Genomic DNA, 21,476 nt, shown 5'->3' on the forward strand with positions numbered 1-21,476 from the left:
TCGTGCTGCTTTTCTGAGGGCTAGTGCTTGTAGTGTCTAGAAGGCGGCAGCGCTGTCCATGGAACAGAATTGCAGTATATTCTGAGCTGCTACTCATCTGGGCGTTTCAGGACAAAACCGTGTTGTAATTATTGTGTCCTTCTGTCTCATTTGGAGGTGTAGGAAAGCTATGACACGTGTTCAGCCAGTGCCAAAATGTGTATGAGCAAGCAAAATGTTAAATAATTCTTGTAATCTTCTTACTGTCTGGGAATAAAAACAGGAGACTACCTGTAAATTAGAAATGAGAGATACTTAAATCTTGTGTATTTGTGTGAATCAGTTCACGTATATTTGAGGTACTTGGTTTAGAAAAAAAAAAAAAAGTGTTTTAGTGAACCCTCATCTTAATCCAGAAAGGTATGATAGGTCTTTTGGGCAGGGAATGAAAGCAAATAACTTCACAAAGTAGTTTTCCGATCTTTCACATTCCTACTGAAGTACCTCAAAACTGATGAGGAAAAGATCCTCTCTCAGGAGAGTTAGTTAAATATAGACTTAATTGAAGATAGACCATGATATAATAACATAAATACTAAGCAGGAAACAAGCCAATGTAGTTATTTCAACTTTGATCATATTAAATTGTGTGCATCTGCAGAAAACAAATGTATGAAACCTTTGTGTTTGTTCGGGGTTAGAATGTTCATGTCAATGGTTAACTGTATGTGAGTTTACATCTAAATGTTGTTTGAGTAACAGGGTCCATTAGTCCAAGAAACTTAATACCAGGTAAATGTAACGTTTTGTCTGCTAGTCATACATTTATAATTAGGAGAGATGTGAGTTTTTATACACAGCTGTGGATATTTTCCAAATGGTACTTGTTCAGCAAGAGCTAGTGCTTGTCCAAGCTGATTTCTGGTCATCAAAGTTGCAGATAAATTCTAAAATGTATGGATGTTTCTGAAGGAAAAAAAAATCTTGGAATAAATAGGTAATGACTTTCCTCTGTTATTAGGTATGCTGTTGACTTATTAGGGGTGGTGGTTATCTGTTTTATAGTAGTTGAATGGTGTCAATAGATTTTTAGCTCTGTCTTCAGCTCTTTAGTTTTGGAAAGAGAGTTTAAAGGTAGGTTGTCTCTCTGGTAATTTTTCTGTAGGGAAGACAGAAGAAGTTGTCCTGAAGAAACTAGAATATATTTATGCCAAACAAAAAGCAGGAGAAGCACAAAAAAAGAAGAAACAAGCTGAGCCAGAGGAACCTGTTGCAACCTCGACTGCTAGCACACAACAAGAAGGATCTTCTGCTCCCTCCAAAGAGCTGGCCCAGGTGGCTATGACAAATAGGAGAGGCAAGCCACTGATACTCGCCAGAAAAGGAGTCCGTGCCACAGGTGGGCTAAAATAGACGCAAGTTTCGCATAAAAGGAAGAGGGACATAGAAGCAGCACCCCATAGGAGGGCAAAAGGCTCACCAGCTTGTGCAGGGAACTTCGTTCTTGAAGCAGAATTGAGTACAGGACCAGGAAGTGTCCATCCGATAGGTGTGGGAACAGCTTGTTTTCAGGAAGGATGAGACCAGCACTACTGAGGTCTTGAGATCAACATGACTTCTGAGTTTCAGAATGATGGGATGTAAATTCCTATTAAGTTGTCCTTTGGTCTCATGGAGTTTCACTGCAATCCCGTGGGAATTTCTGAGAGTCAGAGGTGCTTTCTGCTGACTCAAAACCTGAAGCTCAACCCCTAGAATACTGGAGCTGCTAGAATAGATTCAGTCTTTAAAACATCCCTCCCCAAGCAAGCTAGCTATCAAGGTGGTGGAAGACTTGCTCTTAAATTAAATGACAGAATTGTGAGACACTTGAGAATTTTTTTGGAGCTGAGAACTTGTGGACAAGTATTCGGTGTTTGTGGAGAAGTATTCGGCGTTGATGGAGACTTTCGTACCATAAATGTAGGAAGGAACAAAAGAATGGCAGAAATCCAAACTTTCATGGTAGTACCACTCTAATGCTCTAAGGATCTGGTGATGTTTCTTATTTTGGGAGTAATAAATAGACCTTACTCAAAGTAGTCTCGGGCTTTTATAAACAAACTATCATTCTAGTTTCCCAAGCCTCATTTTTGTCCAGTCCTGGGGAAGGTTGGCATCAGAATTTGGATGTGGTGAAAGAATTTGCTTTCTTTCTTTCTTTGGACTGAACAAGTCCTCTTTGTAATTTCAGCAAGACTGCTCTGATACTTGATGAGGATGCCGCTCTGGAGAGTTAGGGCTGTTACACTGCACAAAGAGCTAGTGCAGACCAGCTCTGGCTGTGTAGGTGAGGTTCCTGGAGCCTGCGTAGCTTCTGTAGCAGCTTTCTCATCTAGGGCTTGTAAACCTTCTAGCTGGAGTTCCTTCCGCAGGATATCACTTGCCATCAAGGGTGCTGTGCCAGAATAAATTAGTGATTTACATATTTCTTTTTTTACAGAGGACACCTCATCCCCTCTCACACTAACTGCTGCGAGCCTAGTGATGACTCCGCAGGGGCAGGTGCTGACACTGAAGAGCCCGCTTGTACCAGGGCAGGTAGCAGCTGTTCCTTCCACACTCTTGCAAGCCGAGTTAAAGCCTCGAGCTGTCAGTACCACCATGACAGCACAGCCAGGTATGATCGTGTGAGAACACAGTAATGAAATCCAGTATAATGCTGTTCATGGATGTGCATAGCAGTTTACAAAGTAATGTGTTATTTAATTTTTGCTTTAATTTGGGGGTTTTTTTTACAACTTAACCAACTGAGGTATAACCTGACTGTGGTAAGGGAGATTTGATATAATTATTTCAGTTTATCAACAGCTAAGTACAAACTGTTAAATTTTTACTGTTACCAAATTAGGGAAACATAGGGAAGATTTCTTAATCACCTAACCAATCTATATTTCTATTTTTTACCACTTTCAGATGGTATTACAGTATAAAGTCTTGCCTAGAAGTGCAATACTCCTATTTTCCAGGCTTAACTGAGTATCTGAAAGACTTGTTTCTACCTTCCCCTTTTCTTGGATAAGGTATTGCTTCTGTGATGATTCAGCTGCCAGGATCAACGGTTCCTGTCCAAGTAAAAGGAATCCTGACTAACTCTACCATTCCCATTACGCTGTCAGCTGTTGCTGGAAACCTGCTGCCCTCGACAGTAGTATCAGCTACAGAGCCCCGTCCAGGTAGGCTCTTTGGTTTTTATGGATCTTCTTGCTTGCATGCAGGGAACATTATCCTTGCAAAAATGAAGGTAAATTGTTTTCTCACTAGGAAGTAATGAGAAGTATTATTGTCTGGGTATTCAAAGAAAATCACTATTAAATGTTTTGAACAGTTTAGAGGGGGCTCTAGGGTATTATAGATGAGAGCTTTTTAACTTTCCTTCACCTCACTGAGCCTCCTTGCCCTCAGCAAAATCAGAGTAAGTGGGGACTGGAATGTGTCTGTGGTGTAATGCATCCTACTGGGGAAACCACAGTGCAAAGCTGTGGTGGGGCTGTTGAAAATCTTTGCCTCTTACATCCAGGCTCTTACTCTGGCACAAGCCCTTTCTGCCAGCTCTGCTGTCTGTTGGAGAGATGCTTTTTCAAGACCGAGTGCTGTACATTGGGTCTAGGCTGTGGGGTGGTTCCTGCCAAGAGTGTGCTGCTGGCCATCTGTTATGTTAAAAGCAAGCCGCTCGCTTTCTGCTTCATCGTAGTCATTTGGTCTAAAAGGAAAGTTCACTTCAGATTTGGGGCTGGGAAAAATCTGAGGGCTATAAATAGGAAGCTGCTTGGAGGCAAAAAAGTAATCGCATGTTCCCTGGAATACCTCTGTAGTATTGTGCACAAAACCAGGATTGTGAAATGTGAGCATAAAAGTAAACCCTGAAAGAACAGTAAGGGAGAAAATTGTCATTCTGTTTTCCTCGTGCATCACCATCACAGTTGTAAGCGTTACAGTTACTCGCATTTGTGCCAGCCTGCTGAAGGAAGGCACTGGGCAAGTGGTTCTGGGATTGTAGATGTGGAGCTTGCTCTTGTTCTACAAGTTGAAAGTTAAGCTATTAGTCTTTTAAGGCTCCACTTGACCAAAACTGTGTAAGCAGTTTAAATTGTGAATAGCAGCTTAGTTGAGGATGACCTGAAAGTGAGCAAATTATGTTTAATTAGGAATTATCTTGCAGTTAGTATGGATCCTCATGGATGCTGCTTTGTTTGGTTTTGCAGAAAGTGAAGATTCATTCATGATGCCAAAGATTGTTAATGTAACATCGCTGGCTGCTGAGGGAAGTGTGAGTCTAAACCCGAACAGAAACAAAAGCTCTAATGTGACAGCAGCTGCAGGTACTCAGGCTTCTGAGAAGTCCTTGGTTGTAGCACCCCTTGAAAGTAGGAAGAGTGAGAGCATCCTTCCAGAAGAAAAAGGCAAACCATGTCCTGGAGACAGTGGCAGAGATGGAAGAAATACCACAGGTCCTGCAAAAGTTTTCTTTGAAAATAAAGATGGCTTTCCACAGCTCCGGAACGTGGCGTGTACGAAGGAACCTCCAGAGTCCTTTAGCAAAAAGCTCTGCATTGGTGAGTTTGTAGGCAGCCAAGCTAGGAGGACAGTCAGTGATCCTGGAGGGGAAAGATTAAAATCTAAAGAACTGCCATTCCGCAAGCTGCAGATCAAAGATTCCAGGATAGAAATGGAGTTGAGGAAAGTAGCATCCGCAATGGAGGAAGCAGAACTGGACGCGAGCGAGTTACTGAGCAGCATTGAGGACAGTGATGACACCGATGAAACCCTCACGTCGCTGCTCAATGAGATCGCCTTCCTCAACCAGCAGCTGAACGATGATGCTTCAGCCATGTCAGAGCTGCCCAGCACTCTCAACTCGGATTTCTCTCATGAAGGGGCAGAAGCTCGTCGGGGAACAGCCAGTGATCTCACCGCTGCGAGTGGGTCCTCCTTCCAGTTTGGCCATTTGGGAGGCAGTTTTAAGGACCTTTCTGAAGTTCCAGAGGGTGGTGGCTCTATAAGCCCTCTCCTGCTGCACCTGGAAGATGATGACCTTACTGATGGCGACAAGAACTCTGGGGAGCCTTCATCTGAAGCAGATGTTTTAAAGATAGTAATAGGTGCTGAAATGAAGGATCCACTTCCCAATTTGTCTGTAACCAGTGGTGGGAATGGCAAAACCGTAACAACCTTGTCAGAGACCACTAGTGTGACTCCACCGGTTTTGCAGATGAAAACGAATCCAGAAGCTAGTAATGCTGACACTTTGTGGAGGCCCATGCCCAAGCTGGCACCGCTTGGCTTAAAAGTGGCAAGTCTGCCAGCAGACTCAGAAGGGCAGAGTAGTAATAAAGTGATGCCCTTATTGGCACCGGTCATTGCAAAACTGGCGCCCAGTGGGGTAAAAACTTCATTACCTGCAACTGTTCAGGAAGGACAGGATAACAAAGTGATGCCCACTTTAGCACCTGTGGTTATGAAGTTGAATACTACTGGGACCTTGCCTTCAAATTCAGCAGGCAAATAAATGCATATATTTTTTAACAGAGACAGGAACGGAGATCTGGAGCAGCGTAAACCAGTGTCGGGGTTCAGCAACCTCCCTCGTCTGCAACACTTGTTTTCTGTATGGCATCAGCACTCTGTTTGTCTGAGGGCAGGCCCCAAATTGAGAAATAAGTGCTATGAAACTTTAAGCATGTTGACATATTTTTACCTCACTGTTGTATTCTGGGTGTTCTCCTTCCCCTTCACAAAACGAGGAAGATGATCAATAACCATTGCTGGGCACATGGTATCCTTCCAAAATGGGGTCCTTCGCAGAAAGAGTTTGTCAAAGGACTGAGAAATCTAGGCTATTGAAAGAGATTTGGTTTCCCACCCCCCCCAGTAGGGAGGCAGCTGTCTCGTTGGGGAAAAAATTCGGGATTACTTGTTTTTGTACCAGGCAAGTTATCTATGCAGAAATGGGATTGTTCACATTTGCTGGTTTTAGTGTTTGCGGAATAGGCTGAATGTGCAGAAATGAGATTGCGGTTACTCTCAAACTTGTTACCTAGAGCAGCGGAAGGGAAATCTGAGACTGTGCAGAGGGCTGACGTGAAAAGTTTTTGGTGCTAGATAGTTCTCTCGCAGAGACTCTTTTTAGGAGCTTATGCACAGATTATTTTAATAAACATCTGTAGTTCTCACTACATGGGGAAGAAAATTACATTTCCCAGTGTAATTAGGAGTAGGACAGTATGTTAATTTTAATAAAACTACTAAACAAAAACCCTCACTTTTGCCTCCTGCCCCTATACAAAGACACTCCCTCCTTTGATGCTTAGGGCGTCTGGAGAGAAAAATTACAGAGAGTAGAAAGAAATTTGGGCACCCTATAGCTATGTCTTAAAATACATTGCTGAAGTAGCTTGAGTGTTTTCCCAGTTCTTGTTTTCTCCTGTCATTCTTTAAGATGTATTTGGTGGCTAGGAATGTTAATAGGAAGTGTTGCTTCATAAAAATACAGAAAGCTTTCAGGACTGTTGTAGCCTAGTATAAATGAGCGAGGTGTATATGTGAATGTATATATGAAAATATGTGTATATCTTTCCAAACCTTCGATTTCTTTATAAATTCAGGAAAGGTACTCAGAGGTTTCTCACTGCATTTGCACAAGCTGTGTATAGCAAAAAAAGTCAACAAAAATGCTCATTACCAGGGAAATAGGGCAGTATTGAATCACAAGATGTATTTTTTATTCTTCTCTGCCACTGCTTACTCAATAAACCTGTAGATACTCTTCACTGTTCAACTGTTGGATGTGAAGGGCCTGCAGGCTGTAAAGATATTTATATTTTTGTACACAGTTTTTGTTTTCATAGTTTTCTTGACAAATTAAATTTTCAGCCTAGGAGAGATGATTTGTTAATGAGTGTATACACAATCTTTTCCTATCAAGTTTGTAAACATGAGTTATGGTGCGCTTGAGGGGCTTCTTAACTGCTCCAAAAAGATGAAAAATGTTGCCATGAAAATTATACAGAATTGGATAGTGCATTTTGCTTTATGTTTAGGAATTTAATCCCGTCTCACTGTTCCAGCAACAGCAGCTGGGATTTCCCCCCCCGCTCCGAAATTCCCCATCTTTGGTGATGCAGTAATGCAGGAATTTCATCTTTCCAGCACGGCGGTTGTGCAGGTGTTGGTGGTGATCTCCCACAGTTAGGGAGCAGTGTTTGGACACAGTGCAACCGTTTGCTCTGTTCAGCAAGCTGCAGCTTCTGGATCTGCGCCTAGGACAAGTCCTGTATTCATGATTTGGAAAAGAGAGTAGAGGTCAGTAGGAGAGCCATGCAAGGTCTTACAGTTGTCACTGAATGCCTTAGAAAAGGGAATTTACAATATGAGTAAGTATTTAGATGTACATTGTTTATTATTAATGAATTTTATCCTTAATTTAAACCAGTGGAAATGTGGAGTAACTGAATTAGTTTAGTAGCACTACATCAGACTTAAATTTATTTACCTGGGAATCTGGTTCTGAGCATTTCTAATAGGCTGAAGTTGCTTGTTTTGTTACCTGTGGCAGTTTGTTTTGCCAGTAGATTTCATTCTTCCTAGGTGTGAAACAGCAACCAGAACTGTGCTGTGATTCCTTTCAAATTCCTAATCACTGACCTACCTTTCTGCACCTCATCATTTTATGGTTCTAAATGTCTTCATCTGAATTACAGAATTGTGTGCTCATCATACCTGAATACTTTTTAAAAGTATGTGTGCTTTGCACACTTCTGTGGGACAGAGAAAGCTGTAACGTGAAAACCATTTGAATATTATCTAAAAGAAATGCTGTACTTTTGAGGATGTTTTGTCCATTAACAAGGTAATGGAAAATGCCTGGATGCATTTGCTGTTTGGCACTGGGCAGTAAGGAATTATACTGCAATAAAAATGTACTGTGTAAAGATGACAGCAAAAATTTTGGGTTCCTGAACATGGTTATGAAATTAACTAAGATCAGACCCCAAATTTGGCTGCAAAAAATGCTAGTTGGCGCAGTTCTGAGAAGAATCTGCGATGGGTTCTACCAGGCAACAAAGCATGTTCGAAATGCTCTTAGTTTTTGCTCTCCTTGTTCCACTGTCTCATGCCCACAGCTTAATATTTTGCCATGAATTTTTATTCCGCTCTTCCCTCAAGCTCCCATTGGTTGGAACAAACCTTTTAGAAATTATATATGCTGTCTTTTGAGGCAATAATGCAAGCATAGGACATGTAATGAAAAGATTTTAGAATCGGGAGAACAAAGGAAACCCCTGCAAGGCGCACGTTCTCACTAGACCAAGAGACCTGGAGATTTTCTTTGTTTTTTACACATCTGTAAATAGACTGGAATGTTTTTAAGAATATAATGAAATGTCAGATTTAGCTTTTTTCCTTTTATATATTAAAATATATCTTTCCCTCTTTTCTGCTTTTGAAAAATTGATATTTTTGTAGAAATCTAACAGTACAGGACTCTTAAATAACTGTATGTGAGGGACAAAGTGTAAAACTAAAATAAACCAATCGAGGTCAACTAGAAACTGGCTTTGAAAGTTTATTCCGGGGAGGGAGAGGGAACAGAAATGACGTGGCGGTGTGCTGTTGGTGACACGTGGCGTTGGACCTGAGCAAATGACACACGTATGCTCTGAGGAAGAAGTTTTGGCAACGCCAGCATCTGGGTTTTGGTTCAAGTAATTGGACAACTCGGAGGAGATTTCTCTCTTTAGTCTTGAGCAATATGCAGGAAATGTTACTACTGGTTGTAAAAAAAGGATTTTGACTTGCTAAATGCAGAAAAGGTACTGAAGGGCCTGTATTTTCACCAAAATGCGTCTTAAGCGGGAAGCCAGTGGGATTAACATTCGATCATGGCATAAAAAGAAAAAAAAAAACCCAACAGTTGAAGATTTAAGTCCACATAAAATCACTCTCCAGTCTCCTTCCCCCAACCCCAAACTTAGGTTAATCCTTTGTATCTGTTTCCTTTAGAGAAGTTGTACAACACAGCTGCCTTTGTGGGAACAAGTCTGTAGCTCTGTCTCCAAGTGAGGTGTCAGAAGAGACAGCTTTTTAGAAGAAATCAATAAAATGCCTGTAACAAGTCACCGTCTATCTCTTCCATATCCATTAAATGGAAGATAACACACTTGCTAAATGGTTTGTTTTTGGGTTTTTTTTAAAGAAAGTAGTAAACGTCTACAAATGAGCGAGTTTGACTTACAGGCCTGGGAAAAGAAAACACAATGAAGAGAACAATTATGCATGAGGGTAAGTGATGAACTGGAGAAGAAATGTTGCAGAATTTTATTTTTTTTAAAGAGGAAGACCAGATCTCTCAGGAGAGACTGACTAAAAATAGGTGATAGAGCCAGGTAGTGTATTTTTGAAAACTTCTGATGAAACCCTTCAGCAAGGCCTCATCCCGTGACTCCTTATTTTAAGGGGGAAAGTTACTTCTTGGAATAGAAAGGAACATAAGCATAAGGTCTATTCAGTCAGGCTTGCAACAGAAAGAACTTACCAGTAGAATCCCATGATGATCTGGGCTGGGGACCTGTGTTTTCCAGCATATTCATTGTGTTCTTGGAAACACAGATGATGGTGCAAATAAGCTCAGTATGAAAAATTACAGGGAGCCTTTGCAATAACTGATTTAAGGCCAGATTGAGTCCATAAATGCAACCCAAAAACGTGCAGAGGACCAGTTTGTCCTTAATTAGAAATGAATGGAATCTAAATAAATTACTGTCATTTGGGATCATGGTAGTGGAGGAATTGTGGTGCTGTCCGTGACCAGGTAAGCTCAGGGCATTATCTGTTTGCCCTTTGTACTGCTGCTACAGACCAAGAAAGCGTTGTTACACCACTGTATACTTGGGTTATTCCTGGGCATTTGAATTTTGTGTTGCCTCAGCCAGCACCTTGTTCTGTCTTGGGTCTCTTGGGAGTTGGAGGCCCGTCACAGGTTCTTTTGGAGGTCCCCCCTCTTCATTCTGAAACAGGATTCTACCCCAAGAAAGATTTGGGGTCTCTACTTCTCTGAGAGTCTTTTCTGACAAAGGGCAAAGCCACAGTCTGTCCTCACTGGCCACCTGTGCCTCGCAGGCTGCTGGCACAAGCAGCATTTCAAGCACCGGGGAAGGCCCCTGCCCCAGGCCCGCTGCCGCGCAGCCTGCAGCTTGCTCATCAGCACCAGCACCTACCCGTGCCCACCAGGCCGCCGGACCTGTGGCTGTGGCTGTCAGCAATCCCCTTCCACAGCCACCCCACTGCCCCGGAGCGCCCAGTGAACACGTGTCCCAGCCCTCAGCGAGGCCACTCACCAACCGCCCCTCGCTGGCAGCCGGATTCCTGTGAGGCAAAGCACAAGCAAAGACCTCGCCTTGCTTTCACAGTGTTCACGTACCTGGTTCATCTTGCTCCCGGGAGCGTGCCCTGGTTTTTGTAGGGCTGTCTGCGTACAGGGCTGTGTACCTCGAGGTTACAGCTCTCAGCCTTGGCTCTCCTCTGGTGAAAAGTGGATGCTGGAAATGGAGGCGCCTTTGTAACAAGCTGTCCTTGCAGCCCGCACGCCTCTGCATCCCTGCCTGTGTGAGGTGTGGAGGTGAAGTGGGGCGTGCGGACCCCACCCCCGACGAAGTGGGGGCAGTAAGGGCAGCTGTGCCTTGCCACGGTCACAGGCTACGTGGGTGCAAGCAGGAAGACTGCGGTGCTGCAAGGGCAGGGCTTGCTCCCTCCTGTGCCAGCCTCCCGGGACCAGCTCCGAGGAGGAGGAGATGGACTTCTCTGCATGTTTTTTGGCTTCCTTTCTTCTCTCTGGGGGTGGCAGGGTTCCTGCCTCCCTGCTGGCCTCGGGGTCCCTGTAGTTCCCCTGTCCGACACGGAGGGGTGCCCCTCGCAAGCGCCGCAGCTGCGCCTTGTGGGCTAAAACCAGGCAATTAAATAGCAGCTAAAAAAAGATACGCAACCATAAGCCGTATGCCATTTTTAGTGGCTTTCAGTTGTGATTAACTCCTTAGAGTTAAATCCTTAACAGCTCTGTGAAACAACTTGCCTGGCTCCTCCGCTCCGGCCAGAGCTGGGGGCTGCCGGTGCAGGGCTGTGGCCGTGGCCATGCAGCGCCGACCGCGAGGCCTGCGGCTCTGCCCCCATTTGTCCAGTGCAGGGGGCTGTATGGGCACAAAGCTTCTGGGCACGGTCTGTGGGCTGGCGGGGGTCTGCACAGCTTACGTTAGCAACGGGCTCCAGTTGCAGCTGAGGCTCCTGAGCCCTCCAAGGATGTGAAATACTTCACACTGCTAAGGTGCCAAAAGACCTGGGAAATGGATTTTGGATCACTGGACTTTGGGATCCAGTCATCTGTGATTGTTATTAGAAAAAAATGTAAAATAACCCCAGTGTTACCACCAATCAGCTTAAAAAAAAGCTGTGCTGGATCCAGTCTACATAAAAGCTAAATGGGAGGATGAACCTGGGACAAAAGCTCACTGGTTTCTGGAGTAGCACAATGTGTTTTCAGCCCATGGAGACTGGGTGACTAAACCTTCTCTGGACCTTCTGCAGCATGAAAATATGATCAACACTTGTTTGATTTGTAGCTACTGGATTGTTCTGATTGACAAGTCATCCATGAGCAGGACAGTAAGAGCTTCACAAGGTTTTAGGACAGCACACCATTGTTCCTCCAAAGGACTGAGAAAGGCTGTTGCAGCAGTACGTGCTGCTGTAGCCTCCAGTTGAAGGCCTGGCCAGGATTTCCTGCAGCAATAGGAGGAGGAGGGTGGGTCTGTGCTGGAGGCAACTGGGTAGTTTGGCAGAAGCCACTGGGGAAGTTGCTGCCAGCTCTTGTGCCACGTGTGCCTTGCTGCCTCCACGGTGCCCTGTGTGTAGGAGCTGCACAAGCTGCTCTTCACCTGAGGGGCAGGAGCTCCTCTTTCTCCCCTTCTTCCACCAGTCCCTCTGCCTGCTTGGGCCTGGACCTCCGAGTCTCCATCCTCTGCATCAGGGAAAGGGGCTCAGCCCCTGCTGCTTCCCCCACTCCGCCCTGGCCTGCCGTCACACACACACACCGGTGCCTCAGAGCTCAGGCCTGTGGCGACACTCACCTTCTGGCTCAAAGCGCTGAGCAAATCCTGGGTTTTCTCTTTTTCTGAGAGCAAGGCTGGGGCAACCTCCCAGCCTGAGAGTGCTCCAGCAGAGCCCTGCTGGTCCTGGTGAGTGGAGTTCCAGTTATCCAGTAAGTAGCAAACACCAGATCCACAGCACCAGCCTCCTACGTACTCTGTATCTACCCAGTTAAATCCTGGTTTCCTTCAGGTGCTGTCTATTGTGCCTTGTCCTGCAACCAGCAAACACCCATCTCGCACCCCTCCGGCTGTGTCTGTGCAGTCAGAGCTCAGCCAGGCAGCAGTATCGTGGTGAGCCCTCTGCTCCCTTCTGCTTCTCTCTGGCTCGCCCTGCCCTCTGCGTGACTGAGGGCTTGCCAGTTGCAGTCTTTTATTCATCCAACATCTTCCACCCTGAGGTGTCCTGAAACAATGACAAAATTTTTGAAGGGATCCTGCAATTCCTTGCTGAGTTGTTAAGGAAAAAACCCAACGGTGACCAGGTGTCTGGTTTCTTTCGGTATCAAATGAAGCCTGAGCTGTTAAAAGCAGCTGAAGATTCCTCTTCCTGCAGGAGCTGCTTGTGGCTTGGCATGGATGAAGCTGCGCTGTCCTCAGCCACGAGCCCTTGGCCCTTTCTGTATGGGGGCACAGTTCTCTGTTAGAGAGCCTCGTCCAGCCCTGCCTAAGCCTGAGGCACTGGCAGCACTGAGCTTTGAAAATGTGTTAGCTAATGTTATGCGTTATTTCTGAGACGTGCTGGACCTGGACTTTCCTATAAAACAGTGTTATGCAGCTGGAGTAAAACGTGATTCGATAAACCATTAGTGTCCCTTTGGGGCCTGGCTGGAGCCACATTTTGTACATTCAGCCTTGTAACGGCAGCAGGGCCCGGAACAAGGTCCCCCCTGCCCAGACAGCCCCACACGGGAGCAAGAGACTGGGGTGGGTGGGAGGCTGGCGGGGGGCTCCTGCAGAAGGTGCCCCGGGAGCAGGGTGAGGGGCAGCTGCTGGCTTGGCCGGGCTTGGCTGGGTTTGGGGCCTGTGGCAGGTGGTGGTGAGGCCCTCTGAGGGCCTGGGACAGGTTATGGGCCTGGATAAATTTGGACGGGTCAAGCTTCAGCAAAGTTCAAACATATGTGAACGTTTCCATGTACTAGATGGATAACACAGCACGGAGAGGATTTTCCTGCTCTGGTTATCTTGATACTTTTTTTTAATGATGTAGGTCTGATGTGATTGTGTTACAACTTGTGTTAAGGTGACTGGTGGCAAAAGCATGACAGAAAAAGGAGGTGCCTGCAAATCTTTTGCAACGCTAATGATTAACTCCTGCTCCTCGACTAGTGCTCTCACTTCTAGGTTACAATGACTCTTTGGTTTCAAAAAATGGCTCAAGCAGACTTTCAGCTCATGATCGCTTTGCAAAGCTTTAAATTTGCTTCCTCAGCTTTTGAAAGTCCATGGCAAAAAATCCACAAAAGTTGTCCTGCAGAATCTCACCCCACAAATGTTTTGCGGCTCTGACATATGGGGCAAACTTGAACCAGGAGGCTTAGTCTCCAGGAAGAAATTTTAATAAACGGCTCCCCCCAGGCGAGCTGAACTGATAGCAGCCACAGTGGGAATTGTTTACTACCGTGCTTCAGCATAGACAAGGCCTCATTGTCCGGCTTTGACGGGGAAAATGTCCAGTTTCACAAACTTTGCTGAGCAAGGGAGAAAATAATTATATTGCAGATCAGCTTACAAGGGACACATTCATGTTTGAAAGAAAACTTGATTTTCATAGGGTGAGGAAGAGAGGCACGACTGCCAAAGGGAAAAACCAGTGGCTTTGGTGACCTACTAAAATTGCCTCAAGTCAGAAGTTATTCCTGGCTGAAGGTGGGTCGCGGGGGGCTGGATCCTTGGCTCTGGCTGGGAGGCAGGCAGGGCCAGGGGAAAGTGTGCGGGAAACCAAGCGCTCCTCTGTCTCTGGAGCCGCTCTGTGCGCAGCCGGCACGCGGGCACGAGGCGGGCAGTCAGCAGAGCCCTCGCCATGGCTGGACACAGCCAGCGCTGCAGCCGCCTCCTGCTCGGGCCCCGACGCCCTCTTGTCTCCAAGCTCCGCAAGGGGCGTTTGCCAGGGCAGAAGCTGTGGCGGGAGGCTCGTGTGGCCCCGTCCTCTGCCTGCCGCCTCAGGAGCCCGCAGGCGCTCCACAGCAGGTCAGTGCAGCGGGCCGCGGGCTCCCCGACACCGCTGGCTGGGTGGGTGACACGCTGCCACCGGAGCGCCCTGCCTACAATCTGCCTGTTTTCAACTCCCAATTACTGCAGTCGCGATTTTATTTGCAGTGTTTGAGCAAAGCGTTGGCAGTGTTTTGCTTCATGTGTTTTTACTTAGGAGGACGACGGGGCGAATGGTGAAGGAATATGTTTTACAGCGCTGGGTTAGCTGTGATGAACCACATGCAGCCAGCCCAGGCTGCTGACTGGCTGCCTTCCCCCCAGCACTGGGACTATTAGCTGAAGCCATTTTGGTTGTGTCCCCAAGGGGGAGGATGTAATTATATTTTTTTTTTGAAGATTGCATGTAATTTTCTCCCCTCTATCTTAAAAAAACCCACCGAAACAGAACCAGAAATTAACTGTGTAACAAGCTGATAACCTATTAATTCTTTCATCAGATGGAAAGCAAAGCTCGAATGAGCCTAGTGCTATGAATCTCACTGTTTTTTTGTGAACAATTCTCTCAAGGAAGCGTGCACTCTTCACATGAAGCTGCAACACCAGCATAAACCCAGTTTGTTGTCATGGCAATGTCAGTAGTCACCTCCTCTGTATGCCAACTCATCGGCACTGGTAGGATCATAGGGAAATTCAGGTGGGAAGGGACCTCTGGAGATCTGTAGTCCTGCCTCCTGCTCAGGGCAGGGTCTGCCATGAGATCAAACCAGGTTGCTCAGGGCTTTCTCCAGCCACGACTTAATAACCTCAAGGGACGGAGATGGTGCCACCTCCCTGGGCAACCTTTTTAAGCTGTTTCTACCAGCCTTCTAGCCCTCCTAATTTCAGTCATTCTGGGAATTGTATTTTGGGTTTGCTGTGTCTTTGACATTTATTCACTGTTCTCTCTATTTTTCACTGTCCTGAGTCTATTCAGAACAGGAATCTCCCTTCCTCTTTGATTTCTTTCTCTGTCTGCAGGGTTGTTACACCTTGCTTCATTGCTCATGAACATACTTGCGCAGGCCACACCACTCTCTTGCATTCTCTTATCTGCTGAGGGTTTTGATGCCGTGCTTATCACCACGACACCTGAAGAGTTTCTCCCATGAACTTAAGATCTGGTTATACTTTTCTATTTCCCTCTCTTTCGGTCAGTCATCTTGCCAGCTGACTAATTGCGTGTGTTTTCTTGTTATTTGACATTTGTTTTCTGTCCACATTGGCACTGCTTTAGGACAGCATCCCTAGTCAGAACAAACGCATCCATACATACAAGTTAAATGTGCGTTTGACTGCTCTTCAGATAGACTTATGAGCAGGCAAATGTTGCCATTAAACCCAGTCCTTTCTATTTGTTGTCATCTATGTAAAGTGCACTGGCCTAAAGAAAGGAGAGAGTAGCGTGTTTGTGTGTGCCCTTGTCCCGAAGGGCACCCACTTGCCAACTCTCTTTTGATAGGATTGTTTCATGAGTTTTGTGTTTCACTCTTCTCCTGCTTGTATCGTATTTAGTATACCATGTCCTGAGGGCAACTGCTGTGCAAGGTTTGTCCTGTTTAATAGAATTATGGTTGCCATGGGTAGTGGAAAGGTCAAATTTCATTCTGCATGATGAATTCTGCAAGCCAAGGTATGTTACAGAGGAAGGGGGAAACCTGGCTCTCAAAGTCTGTGTCAAGGAGCCAGGGGTTCAACTGACAGGGATTTTAAAAGGGGTTTATGGTAATTTGTTGCCCTACTTCCCAAGGAAATGCACTTGGAGTTGGGTACCAAATCTAGGCTTATTGGAAAACCCCAGCTCTGCAGCCAAGTGCCACAGCTTTTTTTGTGCCTATCTCCATGCCATCTCTCTGCTTTCTGGCCAGAGTCTCCTCTGGGACAGAGTTGTGCTTTGCCTCAGACACCTACCAAAGTCCTGTCAGAGAGCCTCTCTAGAGAACCAAGCACAAGCGAAGGGACTGATGTAAACTGCGTATTTCTAGGTAGGGCTGGGCAGGGTACCAGCAACAAATAATGCAGTGCCAGCTTTTCTGGTATTTGGTTTCCAAACAGCATGAAATGTGGTTTGCATTTCAGCCCTGGCGCCTCATTTCAGCATCTCTGAGGTGAGAGGAGGATAGAGCTTAGCGCTCAGGGATGCCACAGTGCTAAGCCCTCCCCTACAGGCTCCATGCCAACCCCTGGGGGCCTCCATACTGACCTCTGTACCAACCGGCGTATGGACCCCAACGCAGCCCTGCCTGCAGGAGGGGGACACAGGGGTGTGCACCCCAGTGGGAAGCAGCAGAACATCTCTGTGGGAAGTTCTGGGACACAGCAGGAAGTTTTGGAAAAAACACTCTTGTAAGGTTTTGTTTTGATGTTTGCTTTTTAAGGATGTGAAAGGCAAAAACACAGCAAGTAAAAGGGACAGTCATGAGATGTCACCCTCCAGGCAGGACTTCATGTGAACAGATGGGGAAACTGAGGCAAAAGGCAGTGCTTGAAACCTGGCCACCTGAGTGTTGCTCAACAACAGGAGGGAAAGAGAGAGAGAGAGATAACTTGCACGCTCCATTGCATTTGATTTTCCAACCTTCATAGCTGAGCCCTAACGGGGAGGGCAGGGTTGTGACATGAGAGGCAATTTAGAACATTACCAATGTGCTAAGTGTGATTGCAGGAGACAATAGCGAGCAGCTGTGAAAACTGATATAAACGGGTGGATTTCATAGCTTGCAATATAACGCTTTGACATCACTTGTCATCAGAGGGACTTCCATTTTTGCTTGCTCACTTTCAGTTTCGCTGTAAGTCTTTAATTTTGCTAACAGTAGTAATAATAAAAAGCATCTGCAGAGGCCAGAGAGCCATACAGCACAGTTAAGCTGTAAGATCTGTCATGCCGTCTTCTTCTCGGGGCAAAGCCCAAAGCTGGCCGAGTTCTGGTTTACACTGTCAGCTTGCTGAGGATCACCAAGAGCAAGACTAACTCCAAGTCATGGCACTGCCTGCTTTGGGCTCACAGAAGATATTCGTGCTACATTGTTCTCCTTAATTACCGGTCTCTGGAAACATAAGGCATGGGATGAAGGAGAATGAAACAAAGAGGCTTATTTAGGTCAATTACAAAAGTACAGGCTAATTGCGAACAAAGTGGTAAAACAGGAGCAGACGGGGCTCAGAGGAAAACAATGTCAACAGTGACCTACATACTCTCGGGGAGGGAGGGGGAGGTTAGGCAGCAGGCGGCAGGGAACGCATAGCTCAGCACGAGAGGGGTTTGCATGCTTCTCTCCTTTCAGGTCCCTGGGCCAGGGCCAGCCTGCGTGCCGAGTGCCGTCCGTGCGGTCTGCGCAGAGCTGGCCTAAACACGTAAGAACATCCAGGGAGGAATCAGCCAAGTGATGCAGAGGCATGGTTCCCACGTGACGTTTAGCCCTGCAGGAAGCTGCAAGACCTCTTCTCTGAGCCTCAGGGAAGACCAGGAAAATAACAGCCCCCCTGCTTTCCATGCAGAACAGCCCTGGAGTGAAGACGGTGTAGTTTGTACACTCCTGCTTACGCTGCCAGGGGGAGGACAAGTGAAGGACAATCGGTTGCTTAGACACATGCTGGAAAATGTATCTCGTGATCCCTTTCTGTGCCTGTAACGGTAAGGAGCTCTCTCAACCTAACCAGACCCAACAAAACCTCACCCAACCCAACCGTTCTACAAGAAACGGGCCCTTGGGTGATCTTAGAACAGTAAGGCAGCAGATTTCAACCTCCCCTCAGTGAGCCCTTGCAAGTACTTTTAAGATGTTTGTGAAAGGTAGCTGTTCCCAACTACCTTTCACAACCCCCCCTGAACTCACTGCCAACAGGCCGAAGCATGTAGGTGTCTGCACCTCCACTCACTGCAAAATGTTTATGGGCCCAAAACCGGGAAAAGTATGAAGTGACTGCTCTAAGGGAAACCTTTATCATTCACAGAATCACAGAATCACAGAACCATCTAGGTTGGAAAGGACCTTGAAGATCATCTAGTCCAACCGTTAACCTAGCACTGACAGTTCCCAACTACACCAGATCCCTAAGCGCTGTTCCTTGCAGAGTTCAATGGTAAGTTCATCCTGTGCTTCATATTTCCAGAGAGCAGTAATTAAGGAGAACAATGGAACACAAATAACTCCTACAAAAGGGAACAAGCATTTGGCATCCCTTATTTAAGTGCCAGCTCGGTCAAATGCTTTCTTATCATGTGGTTTTCAGCTCTGGACTCCCCTTGCAAGTAGGGACCTCTGTATCCAACACCCAGTCTCGGTGTGCTTGCCAGCCCTGGCACCTGGCCACTCAATGGGAGACAGCCCTCTCCTATCTGCACGCCGCTGGGCTTGTCTCTGCCCACATCTAAGGTCCCAGATAACTACCCTCTAAAAAAGGCAGCATTCGTGCAAGTTCCACTGTGGGCTTTTGAGACTGTCAAACCATTTGGTCCTGTGTGTAAATCGGACCAGACTCAGATCTAAGCTTAAAGAAACCCCCGTGGATTGGCCTGGGTAGCATGTCATGGCTTATCTGGCCAGTCAAAGCTGTGATGGCAGCGACTTCACAGGACCCAGGCAGTGTCCAGGCTGAGTTTTACCTTAGTACTTGCTGTGTGCCCTCTCTCATAGCCTCCATGTAGACAGCAGGAAGCACAACACGTTTACATTCAGCAGCTACTGTCCCATATTCTGATCCCCTGCCACCGGAAAATGAACAACACAGGTCCCACTTCTGGTGAAAAGTTAATGGGGTTGTAACATAATTTATCTCCCTTCACAAGTTGGCTAATGCACGTATGTGTGGGCCAGGCCACAGCTAGTAGGAATAACCATTCACATGTAGTCATGTACTAGCTGAGAAGCTGGAACAGAGGTAGCTGAGGCTGCGGCATCGCCCTCGGGGAGTCGCTGGCCCCCGCAGTGCCCTGGCAGGCTCATCCACCCCCACGGCATTCGAGCACTGACGAGGCTTTCGTGAGGACCCTCCACAGCACATGCTGCCTGAGGTGGCTGTGGGAAGTCCTCCAGCCATTCCTCCAGGCTTAAATCAGCCAGCCCAGATTATTTTTAATCAATCAATCACATCTGCCACCTCACCGCAAGCTCGGAAGCATACCTTGCACACCGGATGTGCACATGCCTCAGGCACCAGGTGAGTCAGAACATGGCCTCAGTCTGACAGCTGAGCGGACACAGGTACGCACTTCGCTAATTACGTTAAAAATAGTTTTAAACGAGGGCATGGATTTTGTTGATCCCTTGAAATACAGGTGTGAGACATAAGTGGACTAGTTCACCTGTTATAATAGCAGAGCCACAGTTTAAATGGATTTGTAATTTTTTTCCTTCAGTTTAGGGCACATTCTTCTAATTCAGAAAAAAGATGAGTGTAGCTGTGCTTGGGATTTCCAAGTACATCGGTGAGGCTTTTGTCTCACCACAGAAATTACCCGTCCTTGATGAATACAAGCCTTTTCTAAGCAGCATCTTCCTGTCTTCAGTCGGGCTTTCTATACTACACGTTTTGCCCATGGTTTCTCTTTATCAGCACAATTTCCTGGCAGCCAGCTGAATGGCATTCATGCATGTATGTTTTTGCTTTTTTAAAGCTCAGCTGGGTTCTGTGATATAAGCATATTCTCCCTAGATGCATTATGAACTAGAGATGTCTATATGACTTCTCCATGGGAACACATGAAGAAAAGATCCTGTGTAACTGCTGGCTGGAATCTAAACATTTCAAGTCAGGTACCAGGAGCCTGATAAAAACACCCAGGCTGTGATTGGAAACATTTCCAGAAACTCATTCTGCTTATCCCTTGTAGCTATGGCAGTAAAGGAGAGAGAGGAAGGGACAAAGCTCGCTGAAGGAAAACAAGTTAACAAAACCAACTAACTCTGGTTGGGCTTCATCACCTGACATGCTGTGCATTGAGCTTTGGACACCTTTGTGTGACCTGCAAAGAATCCTCAGTGCATTTTACCAAGGCAAACTCATATCTGATTAAGAGGTTAATAATGAAATTATTATTAAGCTTGCACTCATCTTCATAGTTGGAGAAAAGTTAAATGTAAAATGCCCTCTACATTGTAAAAGTTAAATGTAAAATGCATGGTAGCTGCTTTTCTTCTCTTGCCCTCTGCCTGTCTATTTTCTCATATAGTTATTTTTCTTCTGGACTAGACCAAAGCTGTTTATTTTTCCTCCTCCACCCTCTCTCCCCATCTGAGTGCCTGCTGTTCACTGTTCTAACAAGTCAACAGGTGGAAAAAGGCATTATGACCCTGCTGAATCAACATCCTGTGAGGCTAAAATGACAGCCATTAGCCTAACTGGAAAGCAGTGCCATGGTCCTTTGGACGTAGAAGTGTAGATACAGAAGAGTGAATGCTCTTCTTCCACAGGGTGTTAAAGTTTGGGGGAAAAAATGCATTTTCTGCTCTTCGCTTGACCTGAAAGCCTCTCAGGAAAGTGGCTCAGGAATGAGGGTGTGGAGCAAAATGTCTGTCCCCACTATTCTTGCAGATGTGAGCAAGTTCAACTCGTGTTCTAAGTTGTCTGAAAGCTATGAATCTGCATGAGCGTGACGCTGATCCCCGACTAACTCACCTGGTCCCTGAGCTGGCCTCAATTGCTTATGCTGGCTGCCACAACTTCCAGTTTGGAGCTCCCTCTAGCACCAGGAGAGCAGGTGAGCTCCAGCACATCAGTGTCTGAAAAAAAGAAATCCTTTCTCAGATCTGTTTCTCTGACTAAGAAATTAATTTAAAAATGGCAAAAACAAGCTGATCAAGCAACCATCCTGGGTTGTGGCTGCACTGTGGTATCAACACGTCGGGTTTTCAGAGGCACGGAGCACCTTCTGCGCCTGTCACCCAGTGCTTGGGCAGTGCTCAGCTGATCCGGTGATGGGAGCGTGGCTGCCCTCATCATGTCGGCACGGCTGCCTGGAGAGTCATCTCACCATCCCTGCCTGGCTGCAGGTGGTGAGGAGAGCTTTGTCTGTAAGGAGAACAAGTTCAAGGAAAGCTGTTAACATCACACTGAGAGGGCTTGTGTAGTGCTTCTGCTCCATTGCTTTGTGTCTTCTTTTACATACTCTTTTTTATCAAGATATTT

General features: G+C 46.2%; 1 protein-coding gene across 11 annotated transcripts in view; it reads left to right on the plus strand.

The window, feature by feature from the left end:
* Window positions 1-8,570, plus strand: part of MGA (MAX dimerization protein MGA) — a 63,729-nt gene extending 55,159 nt beyond the window's left edge. For 10 of the 11 annotated variants that reach the window (XM_074824157.1, XM_074824156.1, XM_074824159.1 and 7 more), the window contains 4 exons: window positions 1,145-1,378; window positions 2,462-2,638; window positions 3,042-3,194; window positions 4,224-8,570. In XM_074824157.1, the coding sequence (XP_074680258.1) occupies window positions 1,145-1,378; window positions 2,462-2,638; window positions 3,042-3,194; window positions 4,224-5,527 (1,868 nt within the window). In that variant the 3' untranslated portion in view covers window positions 5,528-8,570. The remainder of the gene's footprint in view (window positions 1-1,144; window positions 1,379-2,461; window positions 2,639-3,041; window positions 3,195-4,223) is intronic. The other variant, XM_074824164.1, reaches the window with a different exon arrangement.
* Window positions 8,571-21,476: the final 12,906 nt, after the last annotated feature.

Source organism: Strix aluco, chromosome 4, assembly GCF_031877795.1.
Source record: "Strix aluco isolate bStrAlu1 chromosome 4, bStrAlu1.hap1, whole genome shotgun sequence".
Lineage (NCBI taxonomy): Eukaryota > Metazoa > Chordata > Aves > Strigiformes > Strigidae > Strix > Strix aluco.